Genomic DNA, 15,721 nt, shown 5'->3' with positions numbered 1-15,721 from the left:
TCTCATTAAAAGATAGCTGAGTGGGTTTGTCTACATGAGTTAATCAGGCTGAACTGACAAATCACTTGGGATATATAGCTTTGCATTATGGCAGGGGAATAAAAGGTGTGGTTAAAACAATCCTTTTCCTCTGTAGCAGAGCAGCAAAGGAGGAAGATGAAAAGGGGACATTAGAAAAGGTGGTATGACAGAAGACCTTACAATACCATTTTGTTGAAGCCTTGCTGCTGTGGTCTTAAAAAACATAGCTAAAAGCAGAATGCAGCTAGTCACACACTGATTATAAATCCTAATTAGTAAATGCTAATTGTTGTCTCATTCTACATACATGCAAGAAGCAGCAATTATTACTACCTTGGTTCTGCAGTATGAACTGAAAAGTTTTTCAGTTGCTAATCTTTTCCTAGGATGAAAGCTGCATGCAGAAATATCAAACGATGTATCAAGGTCATTACTGTAACTAGTGACTCCAGAGAATTCAATTATACAAGACATGCATTGATTAAAACACACCCACAAAACTATGTGTATTTATACCACGTGGGTCACACTTAAAGAAAGTCCTTTCAGCCACTTTGGTTCAAGAGTGGTGCTGTTTCCCACTGCTGCACACAGTCGAGTATTTTGGCTCGTCTTAGTAACACTCCCAAAGAGGAGGAGATGATTTTTCTTGTGACATCTATCATTCACACATGTTCTTAGCACCTGACTAAATCAATATCCTGCCCTCTTAACATTTTTATCTTTTATGGACTTGCTGCATCAATTGGAACAAACAGCCCTTTTGATAATTTCTGCTTTTCTTCCTAAAATTGCCCTGTGTCAACCTATAGTGCACGAGACAAAGGTAGAATTCTACAGGCAATTACTTTGAGAGTTGAGAAAAGCACGAGAGCGCGTGCTACACGTGCCTTTCAATTCCCTGCCCCCAGAGATGGGATTTTACTTGTTGCCAAGACACGTCAGAAATATGCTGCAGTGCCAGCCCCCCACAGGCTGAGAGGTCTTGGCATTACTGATTCCCAACTTCCCTTTTCCCATTTCATGTTTAGTAATCTAAAACACAAGTACACCAAAATAGCTCACAGAAAGAATTGGTGACCACCACTGCTGACAGAACTACTTAATATGATTCCAAAACGTATTAAGTCATTATCATCCTCATTTCAGTGCTGGGAAAAAGAGGCACAGGATGTACTTTGCTCAAGGGTATACAGCAATTCAAGGCAGAGAAAGGGAAGAAACAGAGGAACTGGGAATTCCTAGTTCTATGAAGTTTCCTGACCATGCAGGCATCCTTCTGAAACAACCAAAGATTTTTTTTTTTTTTTAAAAAAAAAAAAGGCTTTGAAATCAAGCATCCCGTTCTTGGGAGTGCTACACTGGGCCATAAACAAGAAAGATTTTGTAAGTTATCTGACTGCAGTATCTCTTCAAGGTCTGTGAGCTGTATGTGCAATGAGGCTTTGTATAAAGAATTACCTCCTCCATGGGGATAACTTGACAATAGCCACCACCTGCAGCTCCACCTACAGAGAGACAATAGTCAAATCATGCAAATAAAGGTGTCTCTAGCCCAGAGTGGTATTGCATGTGTTTGCTTAATGACTTTAAGAAGGCAGCTACTGTCGAGCAGCTTAGTTTAAATCCCAGCACAGCACTTGAAGACAACACCGAAGAACTTACCTAAGGTTTTTCTTTCTTAAAAGAAACCAGTTGTAACTGAGAATTATGTAAAACTACAATGCAGCAGAATAAAATCTCTGAATGCCATCTTTCCCCATCTAGTCCAACTGGAAGCAATAGAACAGATACCTTTTATACCAAAGGTTGGTCCCTGAGAAGGCTGTCGAACACAGGCAAAGACATTCTGGTGAAGGTGTGCTCCTAAGGCTTGAACAAGACCAACAGTGGTGGTGCTTTTCCCCTCTCCTAGGGGAGTAGGAGTTATCCTGCAGTGAAAAAGCAGAACAGACAAAATTAAACCGTTGTAGTGGGTAAGATTCAAAACACAGGGATAAAACAGTCACCCAGTGATTACAGTTAATGCCAATTCAATTGGCTCAGACTTCAGCTAACCTTCATCAGTTTGGAACTGGAATGAGATTGCCATATTATCACACAACTGTCAAAGACTTTCCTCTGAAACAACTAGCAAGTTACTGTTGAAAGCAGGCTACGGCTACTAGACTAGGAGAACTTTGAATACGATCCAGTCTGCCCTTCATAACCCTGACCTGCGGACCAAAACTATTCATCTCCAGGAGAAAATTTCCCAAACCACTAGATTTTCTCAGTGTGATTTACTAAAACCCAAAGCACTCCATACAGTCACCTTACCAAAGGACAATACAATGACAAGTCATGCTAATAAAATTTCTTTTCGCTTTGACATCATGTAAGTGATGCCTCAGTTAAGGAAGTACCTACCCAGTAACAACAATGTATTTGCCATCTGGTTGGTTCTTCAGCCGCTTCAGAGCCGACAGATGAACCTTGGCTTTAGTTTGGCCGTAGAGTTCCACCTCATCAGGTAGCAGGCCAACTTCTTTTGCAACTTGATCAATGGGTTTGGGTATGCAAGACTGCGATATTTCAATATCACTTAAAGAAAGAGAGCAAGGTCAACCTATAACTCAAAGACTTCTCACAAATTCCCTGCTTCTGGATGGCATAAACCACAAACACCTAATCTATATTTTAAAATTAAAGCTTTAACCCCTCCTCGTTAAATGAATCAATCCCACTGATACTGGCTGCATTAGAATAGACACATCCTCAGAGTTGCCTTTTTTAAAACAAAACAAAACAAAACAACGAAAAGAACCGACCAAACAACAAACCCACCCACACCAACCCTCCCCTGACTCCTCCCACCCCAAGAATGCCTTTTTTTGTAGGCAATGTGTTATGCTCCCTTACAACGTTTTGTATATTTTCAACTGCTCTCTGGGGACTTGACACCAACAACTCCTACTTCAAGATGCTAGGATTTTGACATGTCAGACAGTTTTCCAAAATGCAAACGTCTTTCTATTTGCTGAATCAGCAACTATCTAGGTGGGCTAAAGAGTCTGTGGAAGTCCATGTTTACGCCTTAATATTATCAAGATGACCCAAGCCTACACTTCAACATATGTCACAGCACCACTGCAGCTTAGCATTTCTCCCTTAGGAAAGCCTCATTGTGCTTCCTCTATTTCTCCACAAATTTCAGCACTAGCTACAGTCTACATACATGCATGTCGTATATTACGCAAAGCTTGGGAACAGAAGTGAATACTATACAGCATGAATACAGCCAGTGGCTTCATTTGAAAGCATTACCTTGGAACAGGCACCTTTAGGGTAAGCTGGTTATATTGGATGGTCCATTTTCCAGGCTGGAACTTCTCCAGAAAACGCTGTGCGCTCTCCACTGTGCTCTAAAATGAACATGAGAATGCATTATAGCAACCACCACTGTATGAACCATGCTGGTTAACAGAGAGACTCAGAAAGGTTTTCCCCTTGCATCTGTCTCAGTTTGGGATAAATACAAAGTGCTTTGATTAAAGCGTTTGCTAACAATCCAAAATGAGGTTCTGCTTGTAGTTTTCTTAAAAAGAGAAAACCCTCATCATTATCTATCTATCCATCTTTCAGCGTGTTGGATTTTTTTAGAATCATGGAATCATAGAATACTTTGGCTTGGAAGGGACCTTTAGAGGTCATCTAGTCCAACCCCCCTGCAATGAGCAAGGGCAGCTTCAACTAGAGCAGGTTGCTCAGAGCCCCTTCCAACCTGACCTGGAATGTTTCTACCATGTCTCTGGGAAACCTCTGCCAGTGTTTCACCACCCTCATTGTGAAAAATTTCTTCCTTTTATCTAGTTGAAATCTACCCTCTTGACCTACTGCAACAATGATTCAAACTGCTAAAAAGTTTGTCCCCATCTTTCTTAGAAGCCTCCTTTAAGTACTGGAAGGCTGCAATAAGGTCTCCCCAAAGCCTCCTCTTCTCCAGGCTGAACAATCCCAACTGTCTTCAGCCTGTCCTCAGAGGAGAGCTGTTCCATCCCTCTGATCATTTCTGTGGCCTCCTGTGGACCTGCTCCAACAGGTCCATGTCTTTCCTGTGCTGAGGGCTCCAGAGCTGGACGCAGGACTCCAGGTGGGGTCTCCCCAGAGCTGAATAGAGGGGCAGAATCCCCTCCCTTGACCTGCTGGCCATGCTGCTCTGGATGCAGGCCAGGATACGGTTGGTCTTGGGGGCTGCAAGTGCACTTTGCTGGCTCATGTCCAGCTTCTCATCCACCAGTACCCCAAGTCCTTCTCAGCAGGGCTGCTCTCAATCCCTTCATCTCCTGGCCTGTACTGATAACGGGGGTTGCCTCATCCCTGGTGCAGGACCCTGTAGTTGGCCTTGTTGAACCTCATGAGGTTCACACCGGCTCATTTCTTGAGCTTGTCCAGGTCCCTCTGGATGGCATCCCATCCCTCAGGCCTGTCAACCGCACCGCTTGGCTTGGTGTTGTTGGCAAACTTGCTGAGGGTGCACTTGATCCCACTGTCTATGTGATTGATGAAGATATTAAACAGTACTGGTCCCAGTATGGACCCCTGAGGGACACTGCTCATCACCGATCTCCATCTGGATATTAAGCCATTGACCACTACCTTCTGATTGCAACCATACAACAAATTCCTCATGCACCAAACAGTCCACCCATCATTTTTTGGGGTGTTCGGTGGCAGCAGGGTTTCTTAAGCAAAGGAGAAAACAGAGGGAGCTGGCTTACAGTTACTCTCTTCCTTTTTATCCAATCACCTTATGCATAGGTTTAGAATTACAGCCAGAGCATTGCAAGACAAACCTGTTTCTCACTGTTTTGAGAGACCACACTCAAAAAAGCCAGAACAGAAACCCAACCAAAAACCCTCTGTCCTACCATTTCCTTAAAGTCCATCATCTTCCCCAGTTAACTGAATCCAAACTGCTTGGACTAGAAGTTGGAAATCCTAACTATACCTCTGAAAGAGCAGGAAGGAAGCACCAGTTGTTTTGGTAGTATGCTGATGGTCAGCAACACAGACCAAAGGCAAACATAAAGGAGGTGACCCACAGTCTCACAGTCTGCCTACGTACCTGCATTAACATGGCCACAGTCATAGGCCCAACGCCACCAGGAACTGGGGTGATGTAGGAAGCTTTTTCCTTTGCTGTATTGTACGCCACATCTCCTACAACTCTTTTTCCACTGGCCTTTGTGCTGTCTGGAGATTTAAGGGAAAAGTAAGTTACACATCACATCTCACCAAAACAACAGAGGCAGCACTGACTGAAGCTGAAGTCTTTTTCTCTGTTGGAATAAACAAAACAGAAGCTGAATACCCAATAAGCTGTAAAGAAAGATAAAAAGTTAAAACAAAATGACAAGATGCAGCTCTTATCACCATACGTCACTCAGAGTGTCAACAGCTCATGCAACACATCTTCCCATTAAGCGCCATTTATCCTTTCTCCCTTTCCTTGAGGATGCAAGTATTTTCTCAGTGGCAAGTGTCCCACAGGGCAGTCTGAAGAAGACTCCCAAACAAATGCAGGAGGACCAAAGCACAGACCAAGTCTTACATCTGTGCAATAAAAAAACAACACCCACAAATGGGACATACAATAGAGATGTCACCTGAGCCATCCTCTCAGAGCTCCTGCTGTATTGCTCTGAAGGATTAGTACAGATTCCAATTTGAAGGAGACATAAACCAATGGTCTAGAAGAAGTGAGAGAAAAAACATGGCTGAATTGTTCAAAAAACCCAGGTTTACATTTGCTTTGTTTATTTTACAGAATCACAGAATCATTAAGGTTGGAAAAGACCTTTAAGATCATCAAGTCCAACCACCAACCCAACACCACCATGCCCACTAAGCCATGTCCCAAAGTGCCACATCTACACGTTTTTTCAATACTTCCAGTGATGGTGATTCCGCCACCTCCCTGGGCAGCCTATTCCAATGTTTGATCACACTCCGTAAAGAAATTTTTCCTAATATCCAGTCTAAACCTCCCCTGGTGCAACCTGAGGCCACTTCCTCTCCTTCTATTGCTAATTACTTGGGAAAAGAGAGAGGAGGAAAAGAAGATATTTTCGAGGCCATCTAGGCCTTACTATTTTATAAAATCACCTGCTTTTGCAGAAACTGAAGATAGAAAGTGCTGAGCTTTTCAATTACTCATTGCCATTCTAATGATGGACCATGAAATAATGCAGTTCACAAAGATCAGTCTTGTCAAAACAAATCTCACCGGTGGCTTGAGAGCTCCAGCAGAATGATCTCCTTTCTTTCTAGCAAAAAAAATTGCTATATCCTGCTGCACTACATGACCTGACAACTCAGAAGCAGGTATAGCATTTTTTTCCAGTGGTGACCTTTAAGTTTATCCATAAAGAGAGAAAAAGGCAAAAATGCATTAGTAAACTAGCAGAGTCATCTAAGGAACTTGCTGATTATAGACACAGCATATCAAAACAAGAAAATTTAAGTTTCTCTTAGAGTGGCAGATCCTCATTTCAGATATGAGGATGCTAGGGAACTTTTAAGTAGTGTGCAAAACGTGAAGATAGATTTTAATGTTGTTACATTGAAACATTATATTGCATACAGTAAGCGTATGTTTGAACGGAATACAATCAATAGCTTTAACATACATTTGGCGAGGGGAAGGAGTGGAAGAGAAACCAAACTCCTGAACACCTGATTACGTTAAAACCAAAGAGAGAACAAAAGCAGCTCCTGCCAACACTAATATTTAGCTGCATTGTTACTGACAACTATCAGCTTGGATGTTTTGCTGTGTTTGTGTTTTAAGCAACACTTCTTCTCCCTAAAGTTCAAAGCTTGAACAGCACAGCTGTTAAACAGTGTTTCTACAGCCACTGTCAGCTTTGCTGCCTGAACTGCAGATGAATCTGGCCTTCAAGCCCAGACACCTGTTTAATTAAGGTTGCAAAAGGCAAATAACATAATCATATTTTCTTCCAAGGATGCCAAGCAGTCTTAGCAGCCACCCTGGCCAGGAAGATTCCAGGCCCAAGAATGAAGAAAACAAGCGATGAATTCTCCAAACACAGCCTAATCTGTTACACAGACACATTGATGAGCACAAGCCAAACAAACCCCCAGTCCTGCCTCTGCATCCACGCTTCATGCCAAGCACTGCTCAGCACAACTTATGAGCTATTCAATTACCTTTAAAACACTTTCCGCCTCTCCCCATAATTTCACCTTCTCAATATTCATCATCCCACTCTTAAAAAAAATGAACTAGTTACAGAGAGTATCAGTGACACTACAACCATTCCCAGTGCCTGTGTCTTCTTTGGTCCAGTAGGTTCTCTAGCCAGCTGGAACACATCAGAGAGCATCCAAGGACTTTGAGATGAAAGAAGTGAAGGACATGCTGACACATATGGAATGAACAGGTATGATGATCTCCATCCATCTCTAAAGATAGTTGCGTGAGAGACAGCCTGACTGCAGCTTCTGGACCAGAGCTAATTCACCATCCTGCTTTTGCCAGACATGGGCTCGGAATATCCATATGACTTCCAAGAAAACTTGTGCCAATGTATGTGCAACTGTAACATGCTTCTGGTGTATATCTGACTGCAAACACACAAGATCATACATGACTCATCTATCCACCTTGCAGTCTGCTGCTTTTTCTGGACACCACTGGGAAAGGTGAGGGATCCAATGCAATCTGATCTTACAGGCCTGCGATGCCAGCTTGCTTCCCAGTACATGAAGATATAAACAGAGCATCAATTCAAGACTTTCCATATCTTTCTAGCTCTTCTGGTGTTTGAAGAGCATGGCACTGAGATCCACTGAGGCTGATCCTCCTTTGCTGCTCTCATATCCCACTGTTCAATGATCCCTGTTGGCTGGGGCTGCAAAATCCCATATCAGAGGAGGACTTTGAACAGGGTTGCTTCCTCCACCAGAACTCAGAGAGGGACACTCCAGAGACTATGCCATCTCTGGGAATACTATCTGCCTGCACTGCTTGCCCTTCCTGTAGCAGAAAAATTTCTACAGGCTTGGAATAAAGCATTCAGAGTATTTGCTGGACTAGCCCTCCAACTGCAGCAGTAGGGAGAAAAAGACAAATACAATACAGTATGGAAAGGGAATAAGACACACTTGTCTGCTCTAATAGAGGTTTCAGGAGATCCTCTCTTCCTCCCTCTCTACCTGGAGACCTGGAAGAAATTCTGTTCAGCTGTAGTGCACAGGAACACAAAGCCAGATGTGCCTAAACTGCCTATTCTAGCCTGCAAACTGGCAGCCTTGGGAGTGTACAGGCCACTCTCCATTCAAAAGCACAACAGCTGCATTTGCATGGCGCTACATGGCTATAACTTTTTTTAATTCCAACTTGGCAAGCCTGCATGAAGTTAATGTCCTGGTATGTCAAATCATCTTGGGATTTGCCTCTACAGGGCAAATTTTACTTACTTGCAAAGTGTAGGCATATTCAGAGATTGCTATCTCCTCCAGCCACAACTCACATCTACACCTAGGAGGCACCTAGCTGGATGCACTTACAGCTATGGTATGATGTATGGCAACTGTGCGATTTCTCTCCCCAACACGTTCAAAGCACCATCACAGCTAGCAGCAATATTCTATCTGTACAGTGATGTAGCTGGAGAAACTGGCAAACTAGCTGCCATTCTTTCTGTAGCATTACAATTCCCACAATTCTGGCATGGACTTCCCAGACGATTCATCTGAAAACTTTTTCACAACCTATCGGAAGGGAAGAAAGAGACAGCAAAACTCAGCAGCTTCAGAAAACCACAGGAAAAAAAAGTCTGCGGCATACATCGTTTTGAAATCTGACAATTTCTATGGTATTCTATCAAGCTCTGATTACGAGTCTCACAACGCCATTAAGCTTATTGCCACACAACACTGACCAGGCTGGGTGTACAAGGAGCTCAGATGCCAGTGCACTGCCCAAGGCTGACTAACTGCAAAGAAACAGTAATGTGTCCTCAGAGATGCAGTTCACATCAAGCCTGAAAAAAGGTCATGCCGTCGTATGTCAGAAACACAATGGTAGTTTTATTTGCAACATGTTAGTAGGGGAGACTCCAAGCCGTTCTGCTTCATGCAAACTATCAGTGACCCTGTGGGTTTTGGCAAATTGCCTAAGTTTGGGTAGCTTGGCACAAATACATCAAGCAACAAACAGCAACAGCAGATGACTTTTTAATTTTAATTAGACAGAGGACTAATGTTTTTAAATGCAACTCAATGTCATCTTTGAGAACAAGACTGCTGAACAGAAATTTCTTTACATTCCATTAAATAATGGCAACAAAATGATGGATTAATTATGAAAACTACCTTTTAAAAGCCTTGTGGGTGTAGTACAGAGATAACTGGATGGTGACTAATTTTCCATATTATTCAATATCTGTAATTTGGATTTAAAATGAGATGAAAACAGAAATTGCCAGACTGTCTGTTCCTCCTTTATAAGGAAAGACTAGCTAAGTGAAACCCTACTCTAAAATCCATCATGTTAAAGTACTTTATTCTATGTCAGAGCCACTGTCACCAATACTCTTGCAGAAGCTGCTTTGTTTCAAGACAACAGCCATTCAAGCCTAAGAAGTTTAATGTTGCGATTCAACAAATCCACAGCTACTTTAAGAGACTGCTTGCCATTTATGTATTTCAAACAAAACAGCTTCATCAGATCTAACTGCAAAGTAATGACAGCAAAGCTGCACGCTCACAAGTGACAACAGCAGCAAGGCTTCGCTATGTAGTTGGGCCAAATTACACGGATATTTTGTTGTAACATTTCCTAGGTCTCCTCTTTCCTCTACTAATAATCAGCCTCATTGGAGGCAGAAACAAAAATGCCACTGATCTGCTTTAGGACAGTACTTTAGACCAACTTTTTTTTATTCTGGCATCTTCAGAGGTTGCCATCATTACCTAAGACAGACTTAAAAAAAGAAAGAAGTACGCATTGACTAGAAACACCAAGGAGACAGTATCCATGTACTTACTTAGCAACTGCATTTACATACAAATAAACACATCCCCACTCTTTATACATTACGCACGCACCTGGCACATGGTTAATTCCACAGTCTATTACGATCGCACCAGGTTTGATCCATTCACCTTTTACCATTTCAGCTTTACCAGCTGCAACCACCAGGATATCAGCTTTACCAACCTATAAAAAAAGTGCCAAATAAACAACTCTGTAACACACCAGCAGTGGAAAAATGCAGAGCTGCTTCAGCAGCAACTTAGATCGGCTTCAACTGCAGCAAAACTGTGTGGTCACCCATTGCCATCAGAGGGATGGAAGAGCATCGTCAGCACTGAAAGGCAGCTAGCAGCTCCTTGGCAAGGACAAACTCCTCCAGCCAGAAATTATGGCCTGTTGTCACACTCTGACCCTGAACTATTGCTAGTCAACACTTCACAACCTCCTTTGAACTCCTCCATGATTCCCAAGTGGATTATACAGACTACTTCTAGATAAAATTAAAGCCTTTTGCATATTCTTATCTCTCTCACTTCAAATATCCCTGCATATTCTGCTGCTCTTTTCAATGCTAGAAATATACCCAGCACTCAGACGGCAGCCAAGAACACTCCCTGTGCAGAACTCTAAGTGGCACCTCACTTGTGGCAGCACTGTCTTGTGGTTTTTACATCCAGGGCTGTGTAACATACAACACCAGGGAAAACTGATTGTAATTCAGCACTAATAGTTGCTCAGATATTACTCAGTAAATTTGATAGATCTGGTCACAAAGCTGGTGCTAGAGACTCTGACTAACGCTCGTTGTCAGTTGTTGTACTGCTTCATTCATGTTTGCTTAGGAAGCTGCTATCCCTTGGAATTTTTTTCTTTTAATCTTTAAGGGAGATAAACTATTTTTAAGATTTCATTAAGAATTAGCACTTCAATTATTAATCAACCTAATGACAATCTTATTGAACAGCAGCTTAATGGCATGAAGCATTGCAGTGTTTCTGATCTTCTTTGTGAGTTATATTCAAATACACCTACCCTCTTTTCAGCTTTAATACTTGCCTACAGAGCCTGAGAGCCTGGCAGTGTTGATTGCTCTATGAAATCCAAGTAGGTGGCAGCACAGCAACACACTATTTCTGTCACTCTCACTGCTGAAGAGGAAAATGGCACCAACTCCCAGTCATAGAAAACAGACTGGGGAAAAAAATTGGAGAAAACATTTGGTCTAGCATTTCCCAGCCATTAAAGCAAAAGACCACCTGGCCTTTTTGGAAAAAACCAAAACATATGCTGTCTTGCAGGCCACTACCTGGGGATTAGGAAGGGATGATTAAATTCTCAGCTTTTGCCCAAAGAAAACAAAAATAATAATTTTACTGTTATAATTAAAACCCTCTAATAAATGCCAAAAATAATCATGATCCTATTCCAGCAGAAGTATTTACACAACCATCCAATGAAGAGGACTGGGAAACCATTTCAGATGAAAGACAACCCAGGCCAAATGACTTAAGAGTAGCAATGTGCAGCAGGCAGCACTGGCTTGCACCAGATAACTACAGCCTCATGGGTCCAGCATCTCCTTACCTCCTCAGCCAGCGTCGAGGTCTTTGAATGGCAAGTGGTCACTGTTGCGTGATTCCAGAGCAGCAGGTCATGCATGGGAGCACCAACGATCTTACTGCGACCAACCACTACAGCTCTTTTCCCTGCAACCTGGATGCCTGCACCGCAGAAAGTTAGAAGAAAGTAAAAATAGGTAATTGTGCATCCTGGTACAAACTAACTCAAATGGCTCCAGGGTCTTGTGGTCAGTTTAAGTCTGGCTCTGGTAATTCAGGATGCTATTTTTGTTCTCGGTTGTGTGTGACAGGGAATTGGAGTTGGGAGGGAGGAAGGAAGGGCCATTTTAAAACTAGTTCTTTTACTATCTGAAAAGGCAGAGATGAAATGTGGTATCTCAAAAAAAATTTCAATGTAAAGCACAGCCTTGCAATGTACATAATTTCCCTTCTTATTGAAGACCACTGCACTCATGAATAATGGATGGAAACCTCCTTACCTGTCTGCCTGATAAGTTCCATGCATCCTTTTGGCGTACAGGGAATAAAGCAGTCTCCAAGGTCCCCTCTAGAGAGTTTCCCAGCATTGATGCTACTTAAGCTGTATTTTGAAAGGATAAAGGCCAAGTAAGATTCCTAGCCTCATGATCAACATTCAAAAGAAAAAAAAAAAAGAAAAAAAAAAAGAGGTTTCTTTCTGGAGTAGCTGTCATGCTCTCCAGGGGTGAAGTCAGTTTACCCATCAACATCCTTCTCAGGTGCAACAGCATTGGTTATTTTTTCTGTATTGATGGGTTTATCAGAGTCAAGTGGCAGCTGCACTATAAATCCATGAACAGCAGGGTCTCCATTCAAAGAGGCAATGCACTTGAGGACCTACAACAAGTAAAGACCAAAAACCTAATGGTGGACAAACTGAAATAGGACTGATGCAAAGGAAAAAGCATAATCCTATTTGGATTAAAAGATACACACAATATGTTTAGTTATTCCATCCAAGAATATAAATGACTCACATTTTTTATTTTTAGAAAAATATCTGTTGAAGTCTCTAAATTTTACATTGTAGTGTTTTAGTTTTCTTTTTAAATATAAGAAAAAATCTCAGCAGGTTCCAGTTCTTTTTTCATGAGTTAATATCTATGGGCAATTTGTCTTTGTTTACAAAACAAGAGGGCAAATGTTAGTTAGTCTCAAGCTCAAAACCAAAGTTAGGTATTTTTTTATTACTGGCTATATTACTTACATCAGCTTCTGTTGCTGTGTTTGGCAGTTTTATGTGATTGGCACTGATCCCAATCTGCAAATGAGAATACCAACAAATTATCTGATTTCTGAATTGCCATCAGAGATTGATCTGGCTATTCGCTCAGTCAAGGCCAGTCACAGCTACATTCTGTCACACTTCCCAGGTCTACCTCCTGTTCCTGTGGCTACAGTCCTACTATTTGGAAATACCATCAATGAAAGAGAACAGGAAAAATTAGTGCTTTGCCTACTTAGGTTGGTCCATACTTCAACTGTCCTATTCACCTTTTGACATGAACAACAACATCTTAGCTTGACAGCATACTGCCTTGAAATGCCAGCAGAGAAGATGCCAGCTATCACCTATGGAAACAGGGACTCATCTACGTTCCCAGCCCTGCTGTAGCATTTCATGTACCACTCAGTGGCAGATGCAAGGCAACTGCAGGTACAAGACATTCAGGGAAGATAAGCACATGGCCACAGGTCAGGAAAAACAGAGCATCAGCACTTCAAACACGTGTAATCTAGGAGATGACCACACAAAAAGTGGCACCAACCCACGCTGTTGTCACCAGAGTACCGCACTTGGCTAAGTGTCAGGTTGCACACCTATACTATGTCCTTATAACCAAGAATTCAGGACAACAGTGGTGTCTCCAATATGGGCAAAGCTTAGACAAGACTATTTGATTTGCATCTGTTTTTTCATATTCAGATTTGACCTACTGTAGGAGGGTAAAAAGAAACATTAAAAGTTTGGGCATTACCTCAGCAGCAGCCTTCAGCTTCATATTAATGTAGAGGTTTGAATCATCCCGATTTCCAACCTAAGGATGAAAAGACAGTTGAGTTGCACTGCAGACTAGAGATCCAGTCACAGGCTGAGACGAGCTTAACCCTTAGCTTCCTTGGTTTCCTTTCAGCTGCACCAAGGAGAAAGAGGTATTCTTGAATAACTGTAAAACACAATGACACAGGCTATAAGTAGCTGAGGCTAACAGGAGAGCGTTCTTTCAAGTAAGATGCAGCTAAAGACAAGTTGTCTTATCTCCTGCATAAACACCATTTACACCTGTTGAAAAAGTGCTCTCCAAAGCAGAAAATACTGCCTGCCATCTCATCTGAAGAAAGTTAAATCTCTAGCTAACTAACATGATCAGCAGGTGCAAATAACATGCAATTATCTGATTAAGGCTTTCAGAAAAGTTGGGCATCTGATATCCAGGAATCTTAATTTTATGCACATTTTTGTGCCTTGATGGAGAGATTTCTTTGAACCTTGAGAACCCTTGAGGGTCCTGGACCTGGGTTGAGGCAAGCCCCGGCAACAGTACAGGCTGGGGATGAAGGGATTGAGAGCAGCCCTGCTGAGAAGGATGTGGGGTACTGGTGGATGAAAAGCTGGACATGAGTCAGCAATGTGCACTCGCAGTCCCCAAGACCAACTGTATCCTGGCCTGCATCCAAAGCAGCATGGCCAGCAGGTCAAGGGAGGGGATTCTGCCCCTCTACTCAGCTCTGGGGAGACCCCACCTGGAGTCCTGCGTCCAGCTCTGGAGTCCTCAGCACAGGAAAGACATGGACCTGTTGGAGCAGGTCCACAGGAGGCCACAGAAATGATCAGAGGGATGGAACAGCTCTCCTCTGAGGACAGGCTGAAGACAGTTGGGATTGTTCAGCCTGGAGAAGAGGAGGCTCTGGGGAGACCTTATTGCAGCCTTCCAGTACTTAAAGGGGGCTTCTAAGAAAGATGGGGACAAACTTTTTAGCAGTTTGAATCATTGTTGCAGTAGGTCAAGTGCTAATGGTTTTAAACTAAAAGAGGGTAGATTTCAACTAGATAAAAGGAAGAAATTTTTCACAATGAGAGTGGTGAAACACTGGCCCAGGTTGCCTAGAGAGGTAGTAGATGCCCCATCCCTGGAAACATTCCAGGTCAGATTGGACGGGGCTCTGAGCAACCTGCTCTAGTTGAAGCTGCCCTTGCTCATTGCAGGGGGGTTGGACTAGATGACCTTTAAAGGTCCCTTCCAACCCAAAGTATTCTATGATTCTATGAATTTTCCTGCCAAACAAAAAAAAAACCCAAACAAAAAGAAGAACAAAGTGATGCACAAAGAGAAAGCAGCAAGTGGAATAAATGCAGTACAGTGGATTTCAGAAAACCACTTGCATCATCCAATATGTTTTGTTAAAGGTAATAGTCCTTGTAACCATAAGAAAATGAGGGGAAATAAGGAAAAGCTGGTAAGCAAACTCTTGAAACCCTGTTCCCTGGTACTTGGTAGCTATCCCTGGTTCTCACACACATCACAAGCTGCAGGGGTGACTGCAGTTACCTGGTCACCAGCATACATTGGTTCTTCTTCCCTAGGGTTAGACAAAAGGGCTGTGTCCCATTTGAAGTCTGCTGGGTTTAGGAAAAGGTATGCCTCTTACAGGGCAGAAGAGGAGAAATAGTGCAGGCATCAGGAGGTATCAGCAAACAAACGACATATATTGTGCAAAAGAGGAAATTCCTGAGTAAAGGACAAAAAATAAAGATTAACTTATTCTTTGAGCTCAGAGGACACCAGATACCTCCCAAGAAATGTAGCACCCCACACAATATGTGCTCTTATAAGAAACAGCTCATTGTCCTGACTTAACTGAAAACAGATGAGAGTATCAGTATTGGAAGATGAACTCCAAACCCAGACTGTTTGGTAGCTTACAAAAGTGTCAGAAAGCCAAAGAGCAAACAGGTTGTAAAGGACTCCGAGACAATCCAGGATTGAAGAGAACACAGGCCAACCAAGAAAAAAAAAAAAAAATCCAGTAACACTACAAGACAGCAATTTTTGAA

The 15,721-nt window shown here is 42.4% G+C and overlaps 1 protein-coding gene across 1 annotated transcript in view; it reads right to left on the bottom strand.

Annotated features, from left to right (window-relative positions):
• MTHFD1 (methylenetetrahydrofolate dehydrogenase, cyclohydrolase and formyltetrahydrofolate synthetase 1) overlaps positions 1 to 15,721 on the bottom strand; it is a gene marked incomplete at both ends in the record, with an annotated part of 41,495 nt that overhangs the window by 14,546 nt on the left and 11,228 nt on the right. Inside the window, 11 exons of the mRNA XM_082000969.1 lie at positions 1,483 to 1,529; positions 1,816 to 1,952; positions 2,431 to 2,604; positions 3,328 to 3,425; positions 5,129 to 5,256; positions 10,138 to 10,249; positions 11,651 to 11,787; positions 12,126 to 12,226; positions 12,365 to 12,501; positions 12,872 to 12,925; positions 13,644 to 13,703. Of these exons, the coding sequence (XP_081857095.1) occupies positions 1,483 to 1,529; positions 1,816 to 1,952; positions 2,431 to 2,604; positions 3,328 to 3,425; positions 5,129 to 5,256; positions 10,138 to 10,249; positions 11,651 to 11,787; positions 12,126 to 12,226; positions 12,365 to 12,501; positions 12,872 to 12,925; positions 13,644 to 13,703 (1,185 nt within the window). The remainder of the gene's footprint in view (positions 1 to 1,482; positions 1,530 to 1,815; positions 1,953 to 2,430; positions 2,605 to 3,327; positions 3,426 to 5,128; positions 5,257 to 10,137; positions 10,250 to 11,650; positions 11,788 to 12,125; positions 12,227 to 12,364; positions 12,502 to 12,871; positions 12,926 to 13,643; positions 13,704 to 15,721) is intronic.

The sequence above is a fragment of the Phaethon aethereus genome (genome assembly GCF_964289735.1).
Source record: "Phaethon aethereus genome assembly, chromosome: 5".
Lineage (NCBI taxonomy): Eukaryota > Metazoa > Chordata > Aves > Phaethontiformes > Phaethontidae > Phaethon > Phaethon aethereus.
This window is presented reverse-complemented; position numbering and strand designations above follow the sequence as displayed.